The sequence below is a fragment of the Scomber japonicus genome, chromosome 19 (genome assembly GCF_027409825.1).
Source record: "Scomber japonicus isolate fScoJap1 chromosome 19, fScoJap1.pri, whole genome shotgun sequence".
Lineage (NCBI taxonomy): Eukaryota > Metazoa > Chordata > Actinopteri > Scombriformes > Scombridae > Scomber > Scomber japonicus.
In genome coordinates, this window is record NC_070596.1 from 8,099,728 (window position 1) to 8,121,362 (window position 21,635).

Genomic DNA, 21,635 nt, shown 5'->3' on the forward strand with positions numbered 1-21,635 from the left:
GTTAAACCTGCAGTAGAGTTTGATTACAAATTAAAGATTGAAACGTACAGTGTGGCAGGCCAGATTCATATTTTCTAAAGCAGATAAAGACAAAGTGACACAGAAACTAACATCAAATGAGGTTGTTGTGAGACATAATGCAGAAGAAGAACCTTTTTCACTGATCTGTTGTTCAAACTACAGGCAGGTGGTTTATATTAGACTGTGTCAAATGTGCTGTGTCACCCAAGCACAGGACTGCATATATAAGAATATTAATCACCCAAATTCAACAGAGTAAAATGTTTTCACAATCTTATAGGCTTCTTACAACAAGGCAATTCTGGTGTTCTTAGTATTGCTTTGATAACTAGCACTAGTTCATCAAAAGTTCACATTTGAAGCCTGAATCTTCTCTGTCAGTTACACTAATCCGTGACAGCTTCAGGCACTTGCATATATGAGTTTGAAAAGTCCAATTATTCCCTTAAACAAGAAGTTAAGAAGGATTTCAGGTTTAATGTATGAATAAATGACAAGCCCCGTCCCCCAAAAAATCCCTGGACTCCCCCCCCTCTGAAACGTCTGATTAATGACAACCCTCTCGCCTCGCTGTTCAGGGAGGTCAGAAGTTTAAAGTGTCATGCTGGTACTGTAGCCGCGGGCTGTTCTCACTGTAGAATTGGCTGTACCAGCGCCTGTGCTTCTGGATGGCTGAATCCTCCTTTACGAGAAGTGGTTTGGAGATGTACTTCTTATTGTTCCAGATCATCACATCCCGCTCAAACTAGGCAAAATAAGAAGACAAGAGAAGGTGACTGTGATTTCAAAAAGCTGTGAAGAAGACAGACACTAGAGTAAATGTGAATATTTAAACAATCAAACATTCCTCTATCCTCATTTAATTCCCCTGAGCTCATGATAATCAAGCCGGTGGCACAGTTGCATATGATTTGAAAAGGAACAGATTTATACTTGAGTAGGGCTAAGAATGAAATGTTAACTAAAGGAATATTGTGTTTTTTTTAATTGCCTTAGTGCATTAAATCATTATAATTCATCAGCAGGGATTTCTGTGTGAAGTGTTATTGACTAAATGTTACTCCGCCAGCTGCTGAGATTTGGCATTATGATCCAGACTCCACCTTTTGGAAATAGCCTCTAAAAATGGCTTTCCTAATTGACAAAGATAATTCTACATGATTCTTTAAAATGATACTTTGAGGGGAAAACACAATCATCTGTCTTGTGGTCTGTGTTTAATCACCTTGTTTCTCTTTAAATCTAGCTAATACACTTTTTTAGTGTAGTTTAGACAGTTTTAGAGTTCTGGGTGTATTTTGGTGTCTGACTGAACAGCTATGAGCATGGCCTTTGATGATATGTATTCATTTTCCTTTTTGTTAAACCAGTTACTGTTTTAACACACAGTTAATTATCACATTTCATGAGAACTATTTACACCTTTTCTGTGATTGTGTGGTGTTACTTCTGGAGAAAATTAAATCAAAGGCAGAGTGGGAGGAAAATAAACACAATGATGTCTTCATTGTGAAGTTTAAAAGCAATTTGAATTGAAACTGAAACTTACTACTCCAATAATGATCTCAAAGTAGCATTATTTATATTAATGATGGATCAAATGCTTACACCATTTCTATTTCTTTCCAGATATCCAGTGATGCAGCAGTACAGTGTGTAAACAGTAAAAAGTGCAAAGTGTGAGCTGTACCTGGATGCTCTCTGCTTTGAGGATGAATTTGGGTACCAGAGGTGGGATGCTGGACTGATAGAAGATAGTGTGAGAGACACACTGCAACAGAGGCTCCACTGGAGTAACACAGTGCATGATTACACCCCTGCCCAAGAAACTGTGGTCAAACTGCAGAAACACCACTCCTGGTCCTACCTGAAACGTAAGCCAACACAATGTACTGTTAACATACAGTTAAAGGTGCATACTGTACTTGCACTGTTTTTATAATCCTTAGAACGATGTCTTCAGTAATGATGTTAACTTTTCATCTAAATTTAACAGCCACCTAAAATAATGCAGTTCTGTCCTCTTGAGTTGAAGAGGCATTGAGCACAAGACACAAGACAATATGAAACGACTACCGATTCTATTAGGTTCTATATTCTGTCAGTATGATTTACAATCACTTGCAGGACATTATATATAAACTGCAATCCTCATTTGAACTTGACTGTACCTGTCTGGCCACAACACTAACATCCAGCAAAGACCAGTGGCATCCAAACACAGTTAGGGCATGTTTCACCAGCATCTGAGAGCAATGCTTATTGGGCTCTGACTCTGGTTCCCATTGAGCCTTGAATAAATACAAACACACACATACACACAGACAAAGAGGCATTTATTTGTTTTGGCATGCTGCCATCAAACACAAAGTACAGCTGAGGCTGCAGGGAATGTCATTAGTTTTGCAGGTATTTTGGCATAAACTGAGGTATTGGACAAATTTAAATTTTGACCTGATGGAGCATTAGATGAAAAATCAGGGTATTACAAAATGAATACAATCCCTCCTCTGGGCAACATTATTGGATGTAGAGAATTTCATAGCAATCCATCTAATGTGTTGTCAAGATTCTTTACTCTTAAACCAGCTGTCTGACATTACAATAGTAGATTAAGATAAATGGTAATTCAAAAAAATAGCACAGATTTGGCAACCCTGAGGCCTACAAAAGCACAGCGTCATTACAGTACATCAAATCTTACCTTCCAGTCATGTCGCACAAATTCCCAGGTTTTGCTGTTTGTGTAGCGCAGATCTACTCCACTCACAATGCCTGGTGTGTGAAGGTGACCCAGATGAGCAACATCTGCTGCATTTTCAGGGATCTCCTATAGGGAAGACAGGTCACCTTTATGTGATTGTGTGAAAAGCATCTACTCATCCCTCTGGGCAGCCACAATGTTACACTGTTAACAGTATACAACCACATTTTATGAAGTTGTAGACACACCTAACAAGGTCCTTGAACATACTAAAACATAATTGGTATGCTGCATCACTTCCACAGACACAAGTACATACCTCAATGTGAGCGTTGATAAAATGTTCAGTTCTCCCTCGGTAGACCCACTCGCCATTTGTAATCTCCTCCTGCTCTGGGACGGTCCAGTGAGGATCTTCTCCATCACAGTGAAACCAAACCAGAATCTGAGAGTTGACCTCACAGCTGTGCCAGGGGCTTACCTTGGCAAACTCTGGCACTGAAGGACAAATAAAAATCTTAATCTCAACCATTGTCTCATTAGGCAAGACAAGACAAGGCAAGGCGGCTTCATTTATTTCATACACAGGGGGCAACTCAATGTGCTTTACATAAAACAATATTTAACAGTAAGAATTGGAAACAAAAAACATAAAAACATGCAATTTGAGAAATAATTTTAAAAAAATTGATTAGTGTGCATGCACACAAGGAAATGGGCAGCACTTCATTTGGCAACTCACTGTTCACCCTTAACAGTAGACATAAAGCTGCCTCACCATGAACCCATATCAACATATAGAACATGACATAAAACCATAATCCATAAGTAATTACAGTATATTTACCATCCAAGAGTATGAAACCTTTTGATTTTGGGCACCCTATCAACTTGCCTCTAGTGCCATCTTCAGGTCAAATTGTCAACCTTGACACAAACACATAAAAAGATGTGTGCACTGCTGAGATCTGCTGTGAGCAATCTTAATATTTTTGCTGAAACCTTGACCTTTTTACAAGTACCCATATATATAGAAATACAATTTGCTGAGTCCAGTTATGCTGCTCAGAGAATGAACCATTCAAAATGTTGACCTTGCACAGGTTTTCCTTTAGCAGCACCCTTGAGCATCAACATAAGTGTCAACATAAGACATCAATTCAACTGGGGCTGATTAGAATCTATTAACATTTGTAGTGTTTCATCAGAAAACAGCGTATTGCACAGATAACATTTTGAGCTCTAGATCAAAAGTGATTACAATTCATTTAAAGGGATAATTCATGGAAATCCATCCCAACAGTTGTTGAGACATTTAAACCATGTTAAGACCAAGCTGAACTAGAAGAAAATCCAGGGGATCACTAGGATTCACGCTCTGGAAATCCTGAATGTCTGTACCACATTTAATGCCAATGAATCAAGAAAATGTTGAAATATTTCACAAGATACGTGAAATATATAACTGCTGGTAGCCCTAGAAGAAAAGTCAGAGGATCACCAAAATAATTAGCGTTCATCATGTCGGGACCATGAATGTGTGAACAAAATTTCATGGAAATCCACCCAGTAGTTGTTGGGATATTTCACTCTGGACAAAAGTAGTAGAACAACTGATGACCAGACAGAAAGTTTAATGTCATCCCTACAAGAGTGTCACTAGCATAGCAGTCAAAAGTAAGGCATATCCATAAATTGGCATTAAAGTTATAGTGAATTATTTTGTTGCTTACCTTTTCAATTATACACCCAACCAAGGTATTATAATACTGACACATAATAGTGTACATGCGTTTTGTAAAATACAATAACCAATCATTGGACGTACCTTTTTCTGCATAGGGGATCTTCACACATTTTCCATCATCACCCCGAAACTGCCATCCATGAAACGGGCACTCTAGACAGTTTCCCACAACCCGTCCCCCAACGGCCAGGTTGGCACCCAGATGAGGGCAGTAGGCATCCATCACATGGGCTATCCCATCCTCGCCCCGAAACACTGCCAACTGCTCACCTAGGAGGATTAATTAGGTTAGAGACAAAGATGTAAAAAGACTTTCTCCTATGAGCCACCGCTTCAGAATATAACAGTAACATCAGGAAAATTAGAAAATGAAGTTAAGAGAACATTTTGAGAATTTTAGTATAAATTAGCACCAAAAAAATACATTTAACTGAAATACTCAACATCAATACATGCAAATCGTTATTGATTCAGATATGGTTGAATCTCTCCATAGAGAGAGAGAGACATTTTTTTACACAAAAATCTTTCTAATGATTGTCTTGGTGGAATTAAAATGAATTAATCATTATAGCCCATGAGGGTAGCATTTATGTTAGCTTCATCATTAAATCACTTTAATGGCTCAAGTTTCTTCAAAATTTGAAAGCCCCGTTGTAAAATTTGTGGTAGGGGGATCATTAAGCGTTGCTATCTATACTGGTTTCTTTCTTTTTACCACACACTACACTTTAAACACTACACATAGTGGCTTTTAACAGATGTAGGCAACAATTTTAAACACTTCCTTTGCCTTCTTGTTCCTTCATCCTCTGTCTCTTTAACAAAGTAGCAGCAGTTTGAAGTCACTGCTTTACATGGACACACTTTAATTAGTCTTGATTGGTCCGATTAGGTTCAAGGGATAGACTGCAGCTATGGCATGTGTTGGGAATCACTTTGCATGGTGCGTGTTCAGACTGAAACTGCGTCCAGCCAGACACTGTACCTTGGGATCTCTACTTACTGTATTTACAGTATTTGGCTGACCTACAGTGCTCAGATTGCGACCAGATTAGCACAGGCTGGATGACGGTGGTGAAGAGTAACCACTGAGTCAGCTTTAGCAGTGTCTAGTCATCTCATTATAATTCTGAGAAATCCAAAATAAGGTTCACCTCAAATGAACACTGATGCCTCTTGACTGTTATGGGGCAGAATTGAAATACAGCCCAATGTTTGAGAACTGCACCGGGGAAAAGACACACTGGGCAAAATTTAATATAGACTAAATGGATGGCAGCAGAGAAAACTAAGGAGTGAGGCACTGCAGTACTTCACAGCATGATGCAGACCCTGAAAGAGGCCAAGTTTTGATCTGGGTCAACAGAATTTGGGACAGGAAAATGGCGGGGCTGGAGGGAGAACTTGTCCTAAATGGGACTAGAGGTGGATAAAGGTGGACAGCCGGATTTAAGACATGAAAAATACAACTCTGTTACATCTATGGTATATTAGAGAAAAATACAAAATGTACTCCATCATTTAGTGTTTTCCAAAATGCATAGTGCACCCTGAGGTTTTCTGGCAATCCCTCATCCTCTCAATTAATGATCTGTATCACACTTTTTGTGCATAGGAGATTTAAAGGTATAGTTTAACATTTACTGCTTTCTGATGGAGAGTCAGATGAGACAGATATCACTTGCATATCTGTCCACTAAAATACTGAAGGTATACCTAGCAGCTGGTTAGATATGGAAACAGTGGGAAACAGCTAGCCTGCATCTCTACACTTACCAGCACCCTTAATTAACACATAATACATCTTATTTGTTTAATCTGTGCAAAAATGAAAGCTTGCAATTTATGAGTTATTACTAGACAATTTCTTGGCTGGGAAGTTATTTTCTACTTCCATTAAATGTCTGGCAACTGCTCCGCTTAGTAGTTTTCGGCAGCTTTCAAATGTATCACATTTTTTTCATCAGTGGATGGAGTGTGCTCGCTCAGTTATCATGGAGATGGATGTGTTGATGTGTGAGCTCAGTAGCTGTTAACATTATTATCCATAATCACTTTTAGCTATTGCAACTATTGGGCTCATATGTTAACCACCATACACTGATGGAATCGTCAGTTATCACAGTATATGTTTAAATTGCTACACTGAATTAGTGCTGATGCAGTCAATCGATTGATCAGACAATTATCAGGAATTTAAAACTTGCTATTTGAAGACATGATTTTTTGCATTTTAATAGATTATGTGATTGATCAAATAATAGATTTTAATTGGTAATAATCTTTATTGGCAGCTCATGATTACAGCTGTACACTGAATCATTGTGCTGGAGCAGGTGTCTGGTTTTACAGGTGGGGATCTTTTTCAGGTAGAAAACCTTTTCATGTTTGTTGTTGTTTGTTTATTTATTATTTCTGGCAGGTGATATGACAGACACATGAAAGCAGCTTGCCCTGTTTGAAACCTTTTTGAACTCAAACTCAAAGAAACTCTCGGAACAGATCAAACAGTCCCAATGCATATCAACACCGGTATGACAAATATAAAATATGAAACGTGTGACGCAATGGAAATACGCGTGAAATAAGAATCTAATTTAAGATCAGCTATCTAGCAACACATGCTGTATAATGCATAGAAAAAATGACATGTTATAAGCTTTGAAGCGGATGCAGGACGGATGGTCTGTCAGATCACCATAAACACGCAATCAAAGCGGTCTGCTGAGTGATCCTGAATCAAGATGAATCATAAGACTTGTCTGACTTTTACCTTAGAAGTAGTTTTTGAGTATGTCTTCTTCTGGGAAAGCTTGGTTCTCACAACAAGCTTTATTAAGCTCAGATTGATTTAACCTAACATCTTGATCTTTCAAGTTTAGGAAAATCTGTTCTGATATAACTTGAAAATAACATAAATATCAATGTTGATTAAGGAACAATAGCAAAAACAGGCTGAGTTGCATTACTTTGCTGTGTACTGCACACAGCAATATACTTCAATTTAATAATGTATTTTTATGTACAGCGTAAAGTAAAGTGAAGATTACATCTAGGCTCATCCAGCACGGTATGAGTTAAATACTCAGTATGACATTAATCAAACAGTAAATTAATCTGCTATTACTTGGGTTAGGGTTAGTTATTAATTTACTGAATATTGGTAACCACAACATCCACCTCCAAGATTGTTTGAACTAAAACAATGAGGCCTTGTTCAAAAAGACAGTGTTACTAAGCACCCATATGTAGAAACTCCTCCAACAAACACCAAAAGCCATTGTGACTGAAATGTATACTTTGAACACCAAAAATCTCCTGGCAACTTGTGTTACTGCACCTACTTTCCACTCCCCCTGGAACAGGACAACAGAGAGCAGGTCAAGTGAAAACTATCAGGGTTGTTAAAAAGCCAGCAAGAAACAATTGTTCCATCTTAGCTTTGGATATGTTAGACATGCAGAAACTGTTGTACGTGCTTTTATGTCCTCATGGTTTAGTTCTTGCAACAGTCTGTCCTCTTGTCTTAACCAAAAGACTTTAAAACCACTACAGACTGTACACAATCAGCTGCCAGACCTAAGAGGCACGTTCACACCTGCTCTAGCCTCTTTACTCTGGCTCACTGTTTGCTTTAGGATTGATTTCCATATTGATTGCATGTCAGGCTCTTCGTGAGCTGGCTGCACATTATATTTTAAGACCTTTGAATCCCTTATGAACCTCTGTATAATTTGTGATCGTCGGGCAGAGATCCTCTGCCAGGGTCCAGACTGAAAGCTAAAGAGAAAATAACCTTTGCCACAGAGGCCCTGAGGCCCTGAAACAACCTGCCTGAGGACATGAGGCTGTCTGCGTCAGTGTCTTGTTTCATGTATCTTCTTAAAATGTACAGTACTTTTATCAGAAAGCATTTTCTGATTTTACATGAGCAGCCTGCTTATTCTTCATGATTTTATTTTATTTTAATTTCGTGTTTCATCATTTGTCAATTTTGCATTGTACTCCCTTTATAATGTGTTTATTGTTATTGTAAAGTACTTTGTAATTAGCAAATTAGAAATTGAATGAATCTTCATAAATCTTGGAAGAAAAAAAGTTGAATTATAATTTGCAGTAGCAAATCTCGTCTCTTCTTGGGCGTCATCTCACCAAAAAAACTCTCAGCTTTCAGCTCATTAAGAACTCTGCTGCTACAGTCACATGACTAGGATTTTTCCAAGGTTACTTCGGCCCATCTATACATGTACCAATGGTTCAGCACCAGAATACATCTCCCTCTCTGCCTCTCGGGTCATCTAGTAGCAGTTTGACCACCTGATTTTGCCCTCCAGTTGTTGTCTTGCGACTACCATTTTGTATGACAATCCTAGGGCAACAACTGCCTCATTCAATCAATGTGTGTGATGTCATCACAGAGAGGCCTAATGCCCATTAATGCAATTTGTTTTTTAATTAAAAAAAGGAAATAAAACCATGAGGTCAATATTCCTATAACAGAACATTGTTAACTAGAGATAATGCATTAGGTAGATTTTTATTAATGTGAGTTAAAGGGAAAATATAACTTTTTGGGTAACATACCAGCTAATGTGCAAGTTGTGGCGCAATGTTGCTTTCACAATATTGCCAAAGCAATATTAGGCAACATTGCCTACTATTGTCTAACATTTGGGGGAAAACTGCAAAAGCAGATATCTCAACACTGTAGCATTTATTATATGGCTATTTCTGGTAGCACAGATACATTGTATGCTATGTATTTTCACTAAGACTCCTTAATTCCTGTTGGGAATGGTGCAGACAGCATGGCTCTCTGTGATGACATTACAAACAATGATTGGCTAAGGCAGTTGTTGTTCCAGAGTTATCATACTGTATACAAATGTTGGTCTCACGTCAACAACCACTTGGCAAAATCAGGATATATGTCTCCCAGAGTCCACTTTAAACATGAAGAAGCAGTATTTAGTTAACTTGATACACACATTTGACTCCACCTGGAGTGTTGATGACTTGCTCTCCCATCTTATAACTTATTTTAATGTATATTGTGCAATACTTTGAGTTGCTTTTGCCTATGAAATGTGCTCTACAGATAAACCTACCTAGCTTCTGATTAAATAAACTACAGTATGGACCAGTCCTTTTAAAGACTGCTGTATCTAACAATCTGGAGAAGATAGAAACCATTTTTAGACAAGATCCTACAAATGCTGAAACTCGTGTTCCAGTATCTTCTGGTATTCTCCAAACCTCACCTGTCTGCATCACACATTTAGATTTCACTGCAGGGCTCGGGTAGACAGAGGTGCACTGTCAGCATCTTTATCTGTCATTACTGAACAGCAGTGTCTGACGAGCCCTTCCTCACCTGTTTACAAACTTCAATATTTAATGAAGAGTTGCTATGTAACAGAGGGTTTTGGACTTTGGATTGATAAAAGACTTCATTTACTGTTGTCTTGTTATATGATCGAGTTTGTCCAACTTCCACTTCACTTTAACTCAATGCGTAATTTGCTATTGTGAGAGCTTTTTAACCACTGTCTTTGCATCATAATTACCTAGAACTGAGACATTTTTGACCTCGCCCCTCTCCAGCATGTGTGAGTCCAACACTCGATACCAGCCGTTCGGATACACCGGAGGCAGATCACCGATTTTCCTCCTGCGGCGGACTTCGTTTGCAGCCCGTGCCTTAGAGCGACCGTCTTCGGCGATGTACCCCACATCATCGGGCGTCCGCAGCAACACCAGGGGGGAGTAGAGCAGCCTGTATATGGAAAGCAATAAGTGCCATGAAACGGTACTATTTTAACAGTTATATGCATAGGGTGCCGCTTTTAACGCCTGTTTTTAATCAAAAGTTTTAAAACTAGATATATTGTCAATGAAATTACTAAATTGTATCTAAACTGAACCTAATGGTGTGATGATTACGTGGTGTTATACATTAAATCTAGTGCTAGTGAGTTCTGGTCAAATCAAATCAATCATATTTAATCATCTAAATCTTAGCACTTTTCTGTAACAATGAGGAAAATAACATAGCAGGCACATTTCATGGATACATTGCTTTGGTCTGGCTGTAGTCTTCACTGACTGGCTATGTTAAACAGAAGGCAAGGGCTCATTATCTAAAAACCAGAGTAAAAAGCTGCACATTATGTATATCTATAATCGTGTTGAAATAGTGCGGTTTCATGGCACTTTTGACTTTCCATACCTGTACAGCCAGACCCCGGCGAGGAGGAAAAGCCCGGCAGTAATACAGCTCATAACCCGTGCTGGAGCACCAAGCAGTCCAGTTTCCCTCCACGTTGAGTACCCGATGCTGGTTGAGCCTAGAGTTTCTCCACCCTGTATGACAAACATTCCACATACTGCCAACCCAATAACAGCAGCAGCCACCTTCCCGGTGAGCATGTTCTGACTATCCATCATACGCATCTTTAAGTGTAGTGTAAGCATCAGGCACTTGTCATGATCTGACACTACTTGGCATGGGTGCTTAGAGACTAGATGGCCCACTTTGTATAAGCCACACCCAGGGCCGGCCCTTCCAGTCTGCATGTCCTGAGGTGAACATTTGTTTGCACACACACACAAATATATCCTCTGTATCTGATCATTTACATACTGTACACAGTGAACAGTTTCAGTGCAGTGCCTGAGGAGCAACTAGTTCTTTTTCCAGTGCCTTTGCTAGAGGACTTTGCTAGAGGACTTTAACATACTGTACACCAAGCAGACAGCCATGCAAACACAGGGGGAATATATATAAACATCACTCAGCGAGCACTTGGCATGACTGGGGTTCAGAACCCGGACCTTCTTGCTATGAGGCAACAATGTTAACCACAGGGGGGTCATGCTGCCCAATTCAGATCAAGTTTAAATCTACATTGTCACACATCTTTGAAATTTTTACAAGTTTTACAGCATGACATTTCCCCACATACAGGGAATACAACATATTTAATTCAGAAGAGTAAACCCAATATGTCAGAATTATGTCAGGTGTTATGTGTCTATAAAACACTGAAAAATAAGCTGCTACTGTACATAGATATAAGCTCAGCTGCAAAACTCTCAGCAAGTAAAGCACTAAAATGATCAGGTCCCATGGCCTACCTCAGCTTTAATCCTTAAGAATGCTCATCACTTGTTGCAAAGAAACATTTATTCTACGGACTGAAGAATGTTTACACAATGGTTTCATTTATTCCCTTTGTCAAAGAGAAATAGTTGATTCAATCAAATTAATGACAGTAGAGACCTCCTGATCAAGTGATTGTTGTTCTGAGACCATGGGGCAACTGCCTCAGCCAATCAGTGTTATAATACGGCAGGTAATAACATGAATATATTTATTGGTACAGAACTATCTGGTTTGTGGCTCATGTCAAATGTAGCATTAACTGAACAAATGAAAGGTGGGTGGGAGCGTTAACTTAATAGTCATTTGTTAGCTACCAAACGTTCACGTCCAAACTAACACCCACTAGCCCAGCTGAATGAGCAAAGAGCAAAGTACTGTAGATGTGATACAGTATAATATTTCTTGGTTTGCTGAAACATGTTGAGGTGATTTTATTCACACTGCAACAATTTTTGTTTAATCTATTGAAGTCCTTGTCAAGTTATATAATCATATTATGACACACACACACCTAATCATATGACATAGTTACTCATTTTATCAGAGAAGATGAATAATAAGAATTCCAATTACACTAGTGATACATACAGGCACCATGACAATAACTGATTATTTTTCTTGTGACAGTGAATCAGTAAAGGTTAAAAGATGAAGTCCTATGGCTAGTATGAATCAGTATTAGATGGCAATTACGTAAAATAATCAGTAAAAGTAATAATAATCTTGATAAATTAGAGAGGTTAAAGATTATATGAGTAGTAATCATGATTGTGCAAACTTTACAGTACAAATTCTCTTTAAATTCCTCCCAAACTTCCAGATTATTGCTCAGTAGGTCATACATCAACTGTTATAACAGAATAGGCACTTGGTAGAAAAAATAACTACAATGTAAGTTCCTGAATTGTTGAACTTAACATCTTGTTCCCCTGTACCTACAAATATGTACTGGTACATACATACTCTGGCACACCATTAGTGGAAAAGATTGAAATTGAGTAATTACGGCATACAGTACAGGCTGTAATCTGGAGTGTTATCCAAAATGTGCTTCATAATAATAAGGAGTAGAAGACTTTAAACTTTAAAACTTTAATATTGAACTTTGGTCAACATTCATGTGATGGTATGATACTTGCTAAAAGGAAATACAGTAATGTGAATTCCTTATAATAGAAATGACCAAATCTCTCAAGTCTCCCACACTGACTGCATTACAACAGGTTAACAGACCACACCCAACATTTCTCAAGCTAAGAAGTCATAATGGTTGAACATTTCTATATATTGTGAAAGCAGATATCTCAACACTGTCACATTCATTATATTGCCCAATTTGTTATGATGTTGCCATCATATAAACGTTGACCTCAATGTCAAACATGAAACTTTTACTTTGGTACTTTTTTTTTTTTTTAATTTTGCAGGCATGGGCAGCAGCACAGTGACCATGAGGGTCAAAAGACAAAATTTCAACAACAATATTTCACAAAGCATGATATTTCAGATTAGGTAAAGTGTTAGACAACACCTTGTGATTGAATCACAACCTGCATGCCTGCTTTGAGAGAGGCTCAGGTTCCTCTGGTTGTAGAGCTGTGCACTTCAGCAAATGAGCCAGACCCCAGCTGCAGCTGATATTCCTGTTGCTTAGGGGACTTTAAATGCCAGTATCGTACTGCAAATAATACAATTTACTGTGTGTTAAACTGTAGACTGCCGAAAAAGTTCTTCACCTCAATGTCTTCCTGTAAGAGGAGCTATGGTGACATTTTATTTTGCATGCTAGTACAAACAGGTATGCACCATGCTGTTAACATAGCTTGTTAGCTGTTGAGCTAGAGATATAATTTGACATTTTTCATATGAGCCATGAGATGGGTAGGGTTAGTGGCATGTTGTGTAGCATTTTGCACATGTGCAGAAAGGATCAGTTAGCTGGCACAGATCAGGTACTGACACTGCTGTCAGCCATGGAGCTTTCTCTTACCTTCCCAATCCTCCACCCTCTTGTGGTCACAGTGGGCTGTGAGCACAGACTGAATAATTGGAGGCAGGACTGTGTACATCCAGCTCTTAAAACATGTCAGTGTGTACACATTAAGATTGTGCAGCAGCCTTTAGCCTGGTCACACCCTGTCTGACTGCAGATGAATCACAGTGCTTTCACACTGGTGGTACTCTCACTCGTTAAAGCTATTGCACAAAACCTAGATAGTGCATTAAACCAGGATTTCCAAGTTATCCTGATGGAATTAAGCCGTGACTTGGTTGCACAAAAGCAGGGGCACTTAAATTACCATGGAGATTTATTCAGTGCAACTAGCCTGCTCCAGACCAGCTAATAGCCAGGCTTCCTGGTTTGTTCAGTCAGCTGTCACTCTGATTGCAAATAAATGTGTTTTTCATTTACATTCATTTTGTATTAGTCTGCATTAAAATACCACAGATACACTGTCATTCAGTGAAGTCAGCCAACTGTTATTATTTTTTATTATCATTTTTATAATCATTCATGTGATTGTCATTATTACTGTTAGGGCCTTCTGATATATTATCTTTATGAAGATTATGTTTAAATACTGCAGTTGTTTAGATGATTAGAAATTGTTGATTAAGTTTAAAAGGTGGTTTCAATGAAGTCAGAAACAAGATATAAAGTCCCAGTCCCAGTCCTTCACAATGGCATGCCTTTGATTGGAAATGTGAGATGAAGAAGCAGTAATACAAAGCATTTTTTATGCAGACTGCTGGGTCCCAAAATTAAGCACCACACAGCACAGAGCCCTTCACTATCCCACAGATGGTCTTTTGTACATTTCCTCGTAAGTGGCATTTTCTTATATTCAGGTAGAGATGCTGAAAATCTGAATAAAGGCACTATTTCCCTTTATTATCAGAAATGTGTATTTTGAGTTGAAGTCAATGGTACACATCTCCATGAACTTCTCTGGCCACAGAACAGGCACTTTCTAAGTAATTTATAAACCCTCATTGGTACTTTTGTTATGGTCCTCTTTTATCCAGTCATCCTTGTTCTGTATGAACATTAATTTATATTATACATAGACAGACAGACAGACAGATTTACACATATGGTTGTATTCCTTTTTTTGTAATTATTCTTCATGGTAAATATCTTAAGTAACATACACTTCCACTGCTCTCTTTTAAGGCAAAGTGTACAAATGTTTGTAACTCCTTTAATTGTATTTGTGTCCGTTTCAGTGGCACAGTGGTTAGTGAGTCTATATTTTTGTTCAACTTCTGCATTCAGTCAATCCACTATTGTCTGCCAGGCCTTTTCTCTCTTTAATAAATGTGGTCGTATTTATCTTTTTACATGTTTTTCACCTCTTCATAAGTTTCCATTAGAAACTGTTGCTTACTTGGTGAGCAGTATGCAGCATGCATCTTCTGTTTCTACATCAGTAAATCTGTGATTAACGTGATTTATTTAAGAAAGCCATGAATGGATTATTTACACCTGACTTAACATAGCCACACCTGCTCATCCTGGTTTGGCAAATGTGCAAACATATTAAGTCATGATGGACTGATTAGACTAGCTCAAGCTCGCTTTTTCAATTATACTGGATTTCTGTTTTTGTGCAATAACTCCCTGCTCTTTATATGTACATTCTCAAAACATATTTCAGTAAACACAACATTTCAGAATCAGTTTCATAGTCACTTCCATAATACACACTCATCATACAATGGGAGCCAAATGCTGTCGTCACGAAACACAAATCAGGAAGCATATCACAACATGTGTGTGGGGGGGGAGCACAGATTAAGGGGTGGCAACAACACGTTACGTGCAAACCTGTGCTGTGGGAATGCAGGCCTGAGGAAACATAGGGCCTAATTTTGATGGAAGGAACATTACAAGTGTGGGAACATAGAGATGACCCCCATTTAGGGAAATTTCACCAAACAACATTTCAGGAGACACATTTCACGAAATGTGACATTTCACGAAGCATAAGATCAGATAGCAGAAAGGGTTGGACAACACTTTTTGATTGGATAGAACAGCTTGTCTGCTTTGAGTGACCGGTAGCACAGATTCCTCTGCCAGGCAGCCTTCTCATGTCAGGTACTGTAGCTCCTCCTAACCCCTTCACCCTTCTGTGGTCACACACAGAACTGTGAGCACACACTGAAGAAGTGGAGGTAGTGTACATCCAGGTAATAAAACATGTCAGTGTGTGTGTACATAAGATGCAGCAGCCCTCAGACTAGTCAGACCCTGTCTGACTGCAGATGATTATCAAGTGTTATTTACACTGGCTGTACTCTAACTCCTGCTCTATATGTACTGGTGGCACATTGAGGATTACATATTGAATACGCATCACAGCCATCTGCAAACAGCCTGGTCTGTTTAAAAGATTATGTCACTTTTTGAGGGAAAATTCTTTCAGTTTTAATTAAATATGTACTCTACATGTACAGTACATACATTAAGCGTGAAATGTGCATTGGAACATTTTGAAATGTAATTTCATGATCATTGTGCTACTCAAGTCAACCTTGAATTATGGCCCGTCCACACCAACATGTGTCTGTTTCTTTACTATCCATGTACAGCAACTACATTACAGTTAAGGTACACTGTAAAAATAATGTAATACATGATGTTTTATTTTAACATAAGAATGTAACTGACCTGGATGCCTTAAAGATCTGAGGTTACTAAACTTGCACTAAAGATCTGGTTTAATTTATTCTAATTTGCTGTAATAATACAATAATCAATTTAAGTCTGCATTCATCCTTTTTGGCCACTTGGGGTCAGCAGAGCAAACACAATAGTAAAGGATAGGTAGGATAGGACAGGATATTTTTGTCAACCTATCCTATAATAATTAAATGTCTTAAAACAACAGTCAGGTGTCCATATACACACTGAAAGAGGGTTTATTCCTTTCTTTCTGGTCATTCCTCCTGTTCATACAGGCTGTTAAGACATCCCCTTCAAATGTGCTTTCAGTGTAAGAGATAGGGGCCAAGTGGGTATCTGACACAACCAGCTCTATTCAATCTTTACTGGAAGTGTCTTTAACTCACTGTAGAGCCTACACGCATAGTGAGGGCAGAAGTTGTCACAATGAATGATATCAATTTATCATTATGTCTGAAACATGAACATGTATTTATATTCATGAATTTGGCTTTGTCCTACTGAATGTTACAGACCATATCCTGTCATTTCTCTACTAACCCAGGAAACATTAGTTCAATTAAAGAGGAGCAGAGAGAATATTTCATTTCCCACTTCCTCCTGTGACATTCACTCTATCTGAATGGGGCTTTAATTTTGTTTAAATCATAACAGAAATATAATATTTGAGAGAGAGAGTGTCACCTCTAACATTCACTTTATAAAGTCATACAGTTGTATTGATGTCTTTACTCGGAGAGGCAGACACATTCGGGGGTTTTTTTATGTCGATTTTTTTATTTGAAAGGTATTTGTGTTCTATTTGGGCAATTAAGAGTTTCCAATCAGTCTAACCTGCATGTATTTATGTTGTGGGAGGAACCTCAAGGACCCAGAGAACCCACACAGACATGAGAACAGACACCACATACAACCAGCCAAACAGGTGGAGGTGTTTTTGTGAGGTTAAAGTGCTAATCACTGTGCCATTGTGCTGTCTTGAAACAGGAGGGAAAAAAGTTAGGATAGATAGAGGGAGGGACAGGAGAGAGAATTGGGGTGAGGAAGGAAAGTAGGTGGGTTGAGGGAGAAGGAGAAAAGGAGGGAGGTTAGTGGTGAGAAAGTAGGAGGAAAGGAGGCTAAAGAGCAGCAGGTGGAGGGAGGGGGGAGAAAGAGGAAGGTACTGTTGTTCAGCCTTTGCTGAACAACCAGCATCTTTATAAGACTCACTGTCGTAGTCAAACGTCTTCTTGTGCTCTTTTTATTTCTTTTTCTTTTCTTACAGCTCAGTTTCAGCAGGATGGAGGTCTCTTTCAGCCTCCGGGAGAGATTGATTTTCTATCTCCTGAATAAAATATTTCAATGTCTTTGTCATTGAGATGCTTATTTCTTACTTATTTCTGCCAGTCATGCTGAAGCTGACGTGTTAACTGCAGCATTTCCTGCTTCAGCTTGGAGGCTACTTCTCCTCCCTTCTCACTGAAACCAAGTTCACTCCTCCTTCCAGCAGTGCTGCATTAGTGGGCACCACTAAGGGCATTTCTTTTTTACACATAAATCTTAATGGAAGCGATCTATGAATTTTGCTTTTATGATATTATTCAGCTTTTTGAGTTCCTTTGTTAACTTCTCTTGGTTTCAGAAATCTGCCTGTTGCCCATTTATTGTTAACAGGTTGTTGTACAACTTGCAATAACATCTCACCTTCATATTGCTTCAGCCTGTTTCTTCCTTTGAATGGGACCATCTGCTCATCTAGAGCCAGCTTCTCCCCCATTGGGATCATTGAGCTTTCAGGTGAGATGTGTAACCAGTGGTTGTATCTTGTGGAAGGGATCAGCATATTTTTTACTACAAGTACTGTATGACTGACATACCTGTTAGCACTGGTGGTCTCAACCTATATCTGCAGACACCTGCCAGATAGGCCAGCTTCCAATGATGCCACCAGAGCAGGGCTCCAGATTACCTTCAACTGGTAGTCATCAGAGGTTATTTCTGCTTGGGCTTGCAGAATACATTTTTAACAGAAATTACTGAGGCCCTGAGGGTCAAAACTCACCAACATTTCAGATTACTAAATGGGACAATATTTTTTGTTTGTGATTGGACAAAACCGGTGTGTCTCCTTTGAGTGACAGGTGGCTCAGCTTTCTCTGGCTGACTAGCCGTGCACTTCAGTTAACTGAGCAATGAACTAGAGCTTTGGCTCCAGCTGATGTTTGTAATGGAAATTCTTATTATTCATCTTGTCTGATCAAATGAGTAATTATGGTATATGATTAGATGTATGTGTGTGCATCATAATCTATTGACCATGACATGAAATGCTGATTTAATGAACATCATTGAACTTTGATGGAACATCATGTATGTTATAATCTACTGATTAACTATTGTCCTGATTGTATACATGTTATGACGTGCCTATTGTGCTGACATTGGTCTGATGATAGAACAAGGTCATCCTTTCTATGATAATGTATTGTATATAATCTGACTGTTTCCTCTGCTCCGGGCTCGCTGTGCCATCTCACGCCTGAGACAGCAAGGAGTCCGTCTGCAGACGACTGAATAAACTAGAGAAAGACAACGTATCGGCTTTGTGCTTCTTGATAAATAAAAATTGCCAGAACATGTTCCTGCTGCTTTTGGTGACTGTTAATGCCAGTATCAGACTGCAAATAATACAACTTGCTGTGTGTCAGGCTAGTACAAGCAGGTGCACCTTACTGTTAGCATAGCTCGCTGGCCTACTAACCATTAAAATCAATGCAACAGTTATCTGAACGTGTGCTACAAGTGGGTTTATAACAACTTGAAATCTGTTTTGCACAAGTCATAGGTGAAGCAGCAGCCTCTATCCCAAGAAAAAGGGCACCAGTGTTTTTGAACATGCATGCCTTTTCTGAAATGTTGTGTTTTGACCCTCTCTATGATATGACATCACAAACACTGATTAGGTGAGACAGTTGCCCCAGCAAACCTAACTTTATGCTTTATACTTTCACTCTCCTTACCAGGGATAGCCAGTGAGGTCAAACACTGCAGATCTAATTAATGAAAACACAAGTTCAGTTAAGGCTGTTCTGAAGCCTTTGAACACATTACATTATCTTCATCAACAGATGGATTGATTGGATTAACATGGCTGAGGAGTTGCCTACTTAAAATTCTCTAAAAAATGAAAGTGTGAAAATCTACATTTCCATGACAAACGTGTTGATGAAGATAATTTGATTAAAAACTACAGAACAGCTACTAAATGGATCTGAGGTACAGAGAGATCAATCAGATGTATCATTCTGTCCTGGTGAGGAAATTAATCAGTTCATTAATCAATATGTATAATTGACACTGTGATTAAGGGCACTGTGTGACATCATCACTGAAATTGAAATACTGCCTCTACATGTTTGGAGTGAACAAACTTGTTCTAGCAGTCTACATCCATGGATACTGGTGTATTACTCACCACCTCATTATAAATGAAAGAAGCTGAAGAGGTTGTAATTGATCCCAAATCAATAGGTGACCACAGTTCAGAAGTCATTCATTATACTCTCATTAATCAAGTCTCTTACCTAGCATGCTCGTGTTGTAGCCTAGGCTACAGCAGAAGATTAGTAGAATTCTACGGCGTAGTTCTTGTTTCATCAGTCAAGAGTAAAGTCAACATTCATCTTGTGTAGACGACTATATAGGTTATAGGGAGTAAAGAACAGCATTCTCTTCAGTTTCTATTATGAGAAGTGTGTGTTTAAAGAGGCACAGAAAATAATAAATGATCCATCTCCCATCCTTCACTCTGAATAAGGGTTTACATTCTAGCCGATGGTTTAGAGTTCCATACATAAATCACATGCTACAGTACTGAGATACCTGCTGCCATTTCTTATTGCACAGACACAGAGAAGAAACAGAAGAATACAAGTAAAAAATTCCCTAAGGGGAGAATAAAGTATATCTTATCTTATCTAGGTTTCTTGTATGCACAATATCTATTAATTTATATTTTACATTCATTTAATGTATATTATGTTTTAGTTTAATGTGGTGTAATTTTGTAAATGGGCCACATGACAACCATGATAATCAAACTGACTAGTGCTCACTCATGTGCTGCATGTGCCCTCTTGTGGTCGTGTTTCAGTAATGCTCTGGAGAATGCAGAGATAAAAGATTGTGATGTTGGCTTGATGACTTATTACTAGAGCACAGGAGTACATTTAGTTCACAAGGACAATATTTAATTTACTTTGTTTTCTTAAATATCTCACAGACACACATGAACAAACTCAGTGGAACTGGACAATGTGGAACATATCTGCAACTCAGTCTTGCTCTTCCTGCCTCTCCATCACTGTCTTATAATGTTAGCTAGCAAGATGTTGGCTCAGTCAACATTAACCTAACATCAACAGGTCTTGATGAAAAATATGATTATCCTGGACTAAATTACTAATATCCTTACAATAAATTTCTTTCTTCCCTTTCATCCCCCATATGTAATTGAACTAAATGTAGTTAATTTAGGAATACATTTTAAATCTTGACTTGTGTGTATGTGTGGGGGTACGATTGTGAAAAAGACAAAACAAAATGGCAGACTCAAATCTAAGATGGTGGATGAGACTGTGTGTGTGTGTGTGTGTGTGTGTGTGTGTGTGTGTGTGTGTGTGTGTGTGTGTGTGTGTGTGTGTGTGTGTGTGTGTGTGTGTGTGCGATTATGTTTAATTTATGGAATACAAAGTGCCAGGTTGAAAAAGAGGACACTTAGACATGGTAGTTGCCAGATGTTACCTCAATTCTATAAAGATGTGTGAAGAATAACTAACATACTGAGCTAATGAGGGAACTTAGGCAGGCTCTCACATCATTGCCATGAAGAAAGGAGTTAGGTGCGTCTGCTCCAAGCAGGCCAGGGTTAGGGTTAGGGTTGGAGTATGAGCAGAGAAAATAGAGGCAAAGATGGATCTGGGGTTAGTTTGCCTGGACCAATCAGATTACAGCTAAAAAGTGGTTGGAAGAAATATATGCCACTATTTACATTTCAGAATGAAGGTTCAGTGCAAGTCACACAATGAATGAATGTTCCACAACACTGCGTCATCGCTATGCCCTTACGACACAGTCTGTGCTGTAACTACTACAAGTTACCCACTACTAACCTCTGAAGCATCCTCAGTTGTTTCTGGAAACAAGCCTGATTGATACATTAAAACAATTTGCATTCAGATAATGCTGTAAAAATGTGTAGCAACATTTGGATAATACCTGACTTTGGCAGCATGAAGACAAAGGGGAGCCTGACTTCCTCTCATTG

At 38.7% G+C, this 21,635-nt stretch overlaps 1 protein-coding gene across 1 annotated transcript; it reads right to left on the bottom strand.

Annotated features, from left to right (window-relative positions):
• Positions 1-543: 543 nt before the first annotated feature.
• zgc:92275 (cholesterol 7-desaturase nvd) lies at positions 544-10,928 on the bottom strand. Its single transcript, XM_053340543.1, has 8 exons — positions 10,705-10,928; positions 10,043-10,251; positions 4,554-4,742; positions 3,045-3,223; positions 2,726-2,851; positions 2,193-2,312; positions 1,712-1,888; positions 544-766 (listed from the first exon to the last, which is right to left on the bottom strand). Exons 1-8 carry the CDS (start codon positions 10,926-10,928, stop codon positions 605-607), a joined length of 1,386 nt encoding a protein of 461 aa, XP_053196518.1. The 3' UTR covers positions 544-604.
• Between the last annotated feature and the right edge of the window lie 10,707 nt (positions 10,929-21,635).

Excerpts from the sequence above, each read along its gene's own strand:
- zgc:92275 (XM_053340543.1), bottom strand. The coding sequence starts at position 10,928 with ATGCGTATGATGGATAGTCAGAACATGCTCACCGGGAAGGTGGCTGCT. Across the intron at positions 10,252-10,704 it reads GCCGGGGTCTGGCTGTACAG|GCTGCTCTACTCCCCCCTGG; the intron begins GTATGGAAAGTC and ends TTCCATATACAG. Across the intron at positions 4,743-10,042 it reads CAAAAATGTCTCAGTTCTAG|GTGAGCAGTTGGCAGTGTTT; the intron begins GTAATTATGATG and ends TAATCCTCCTAG.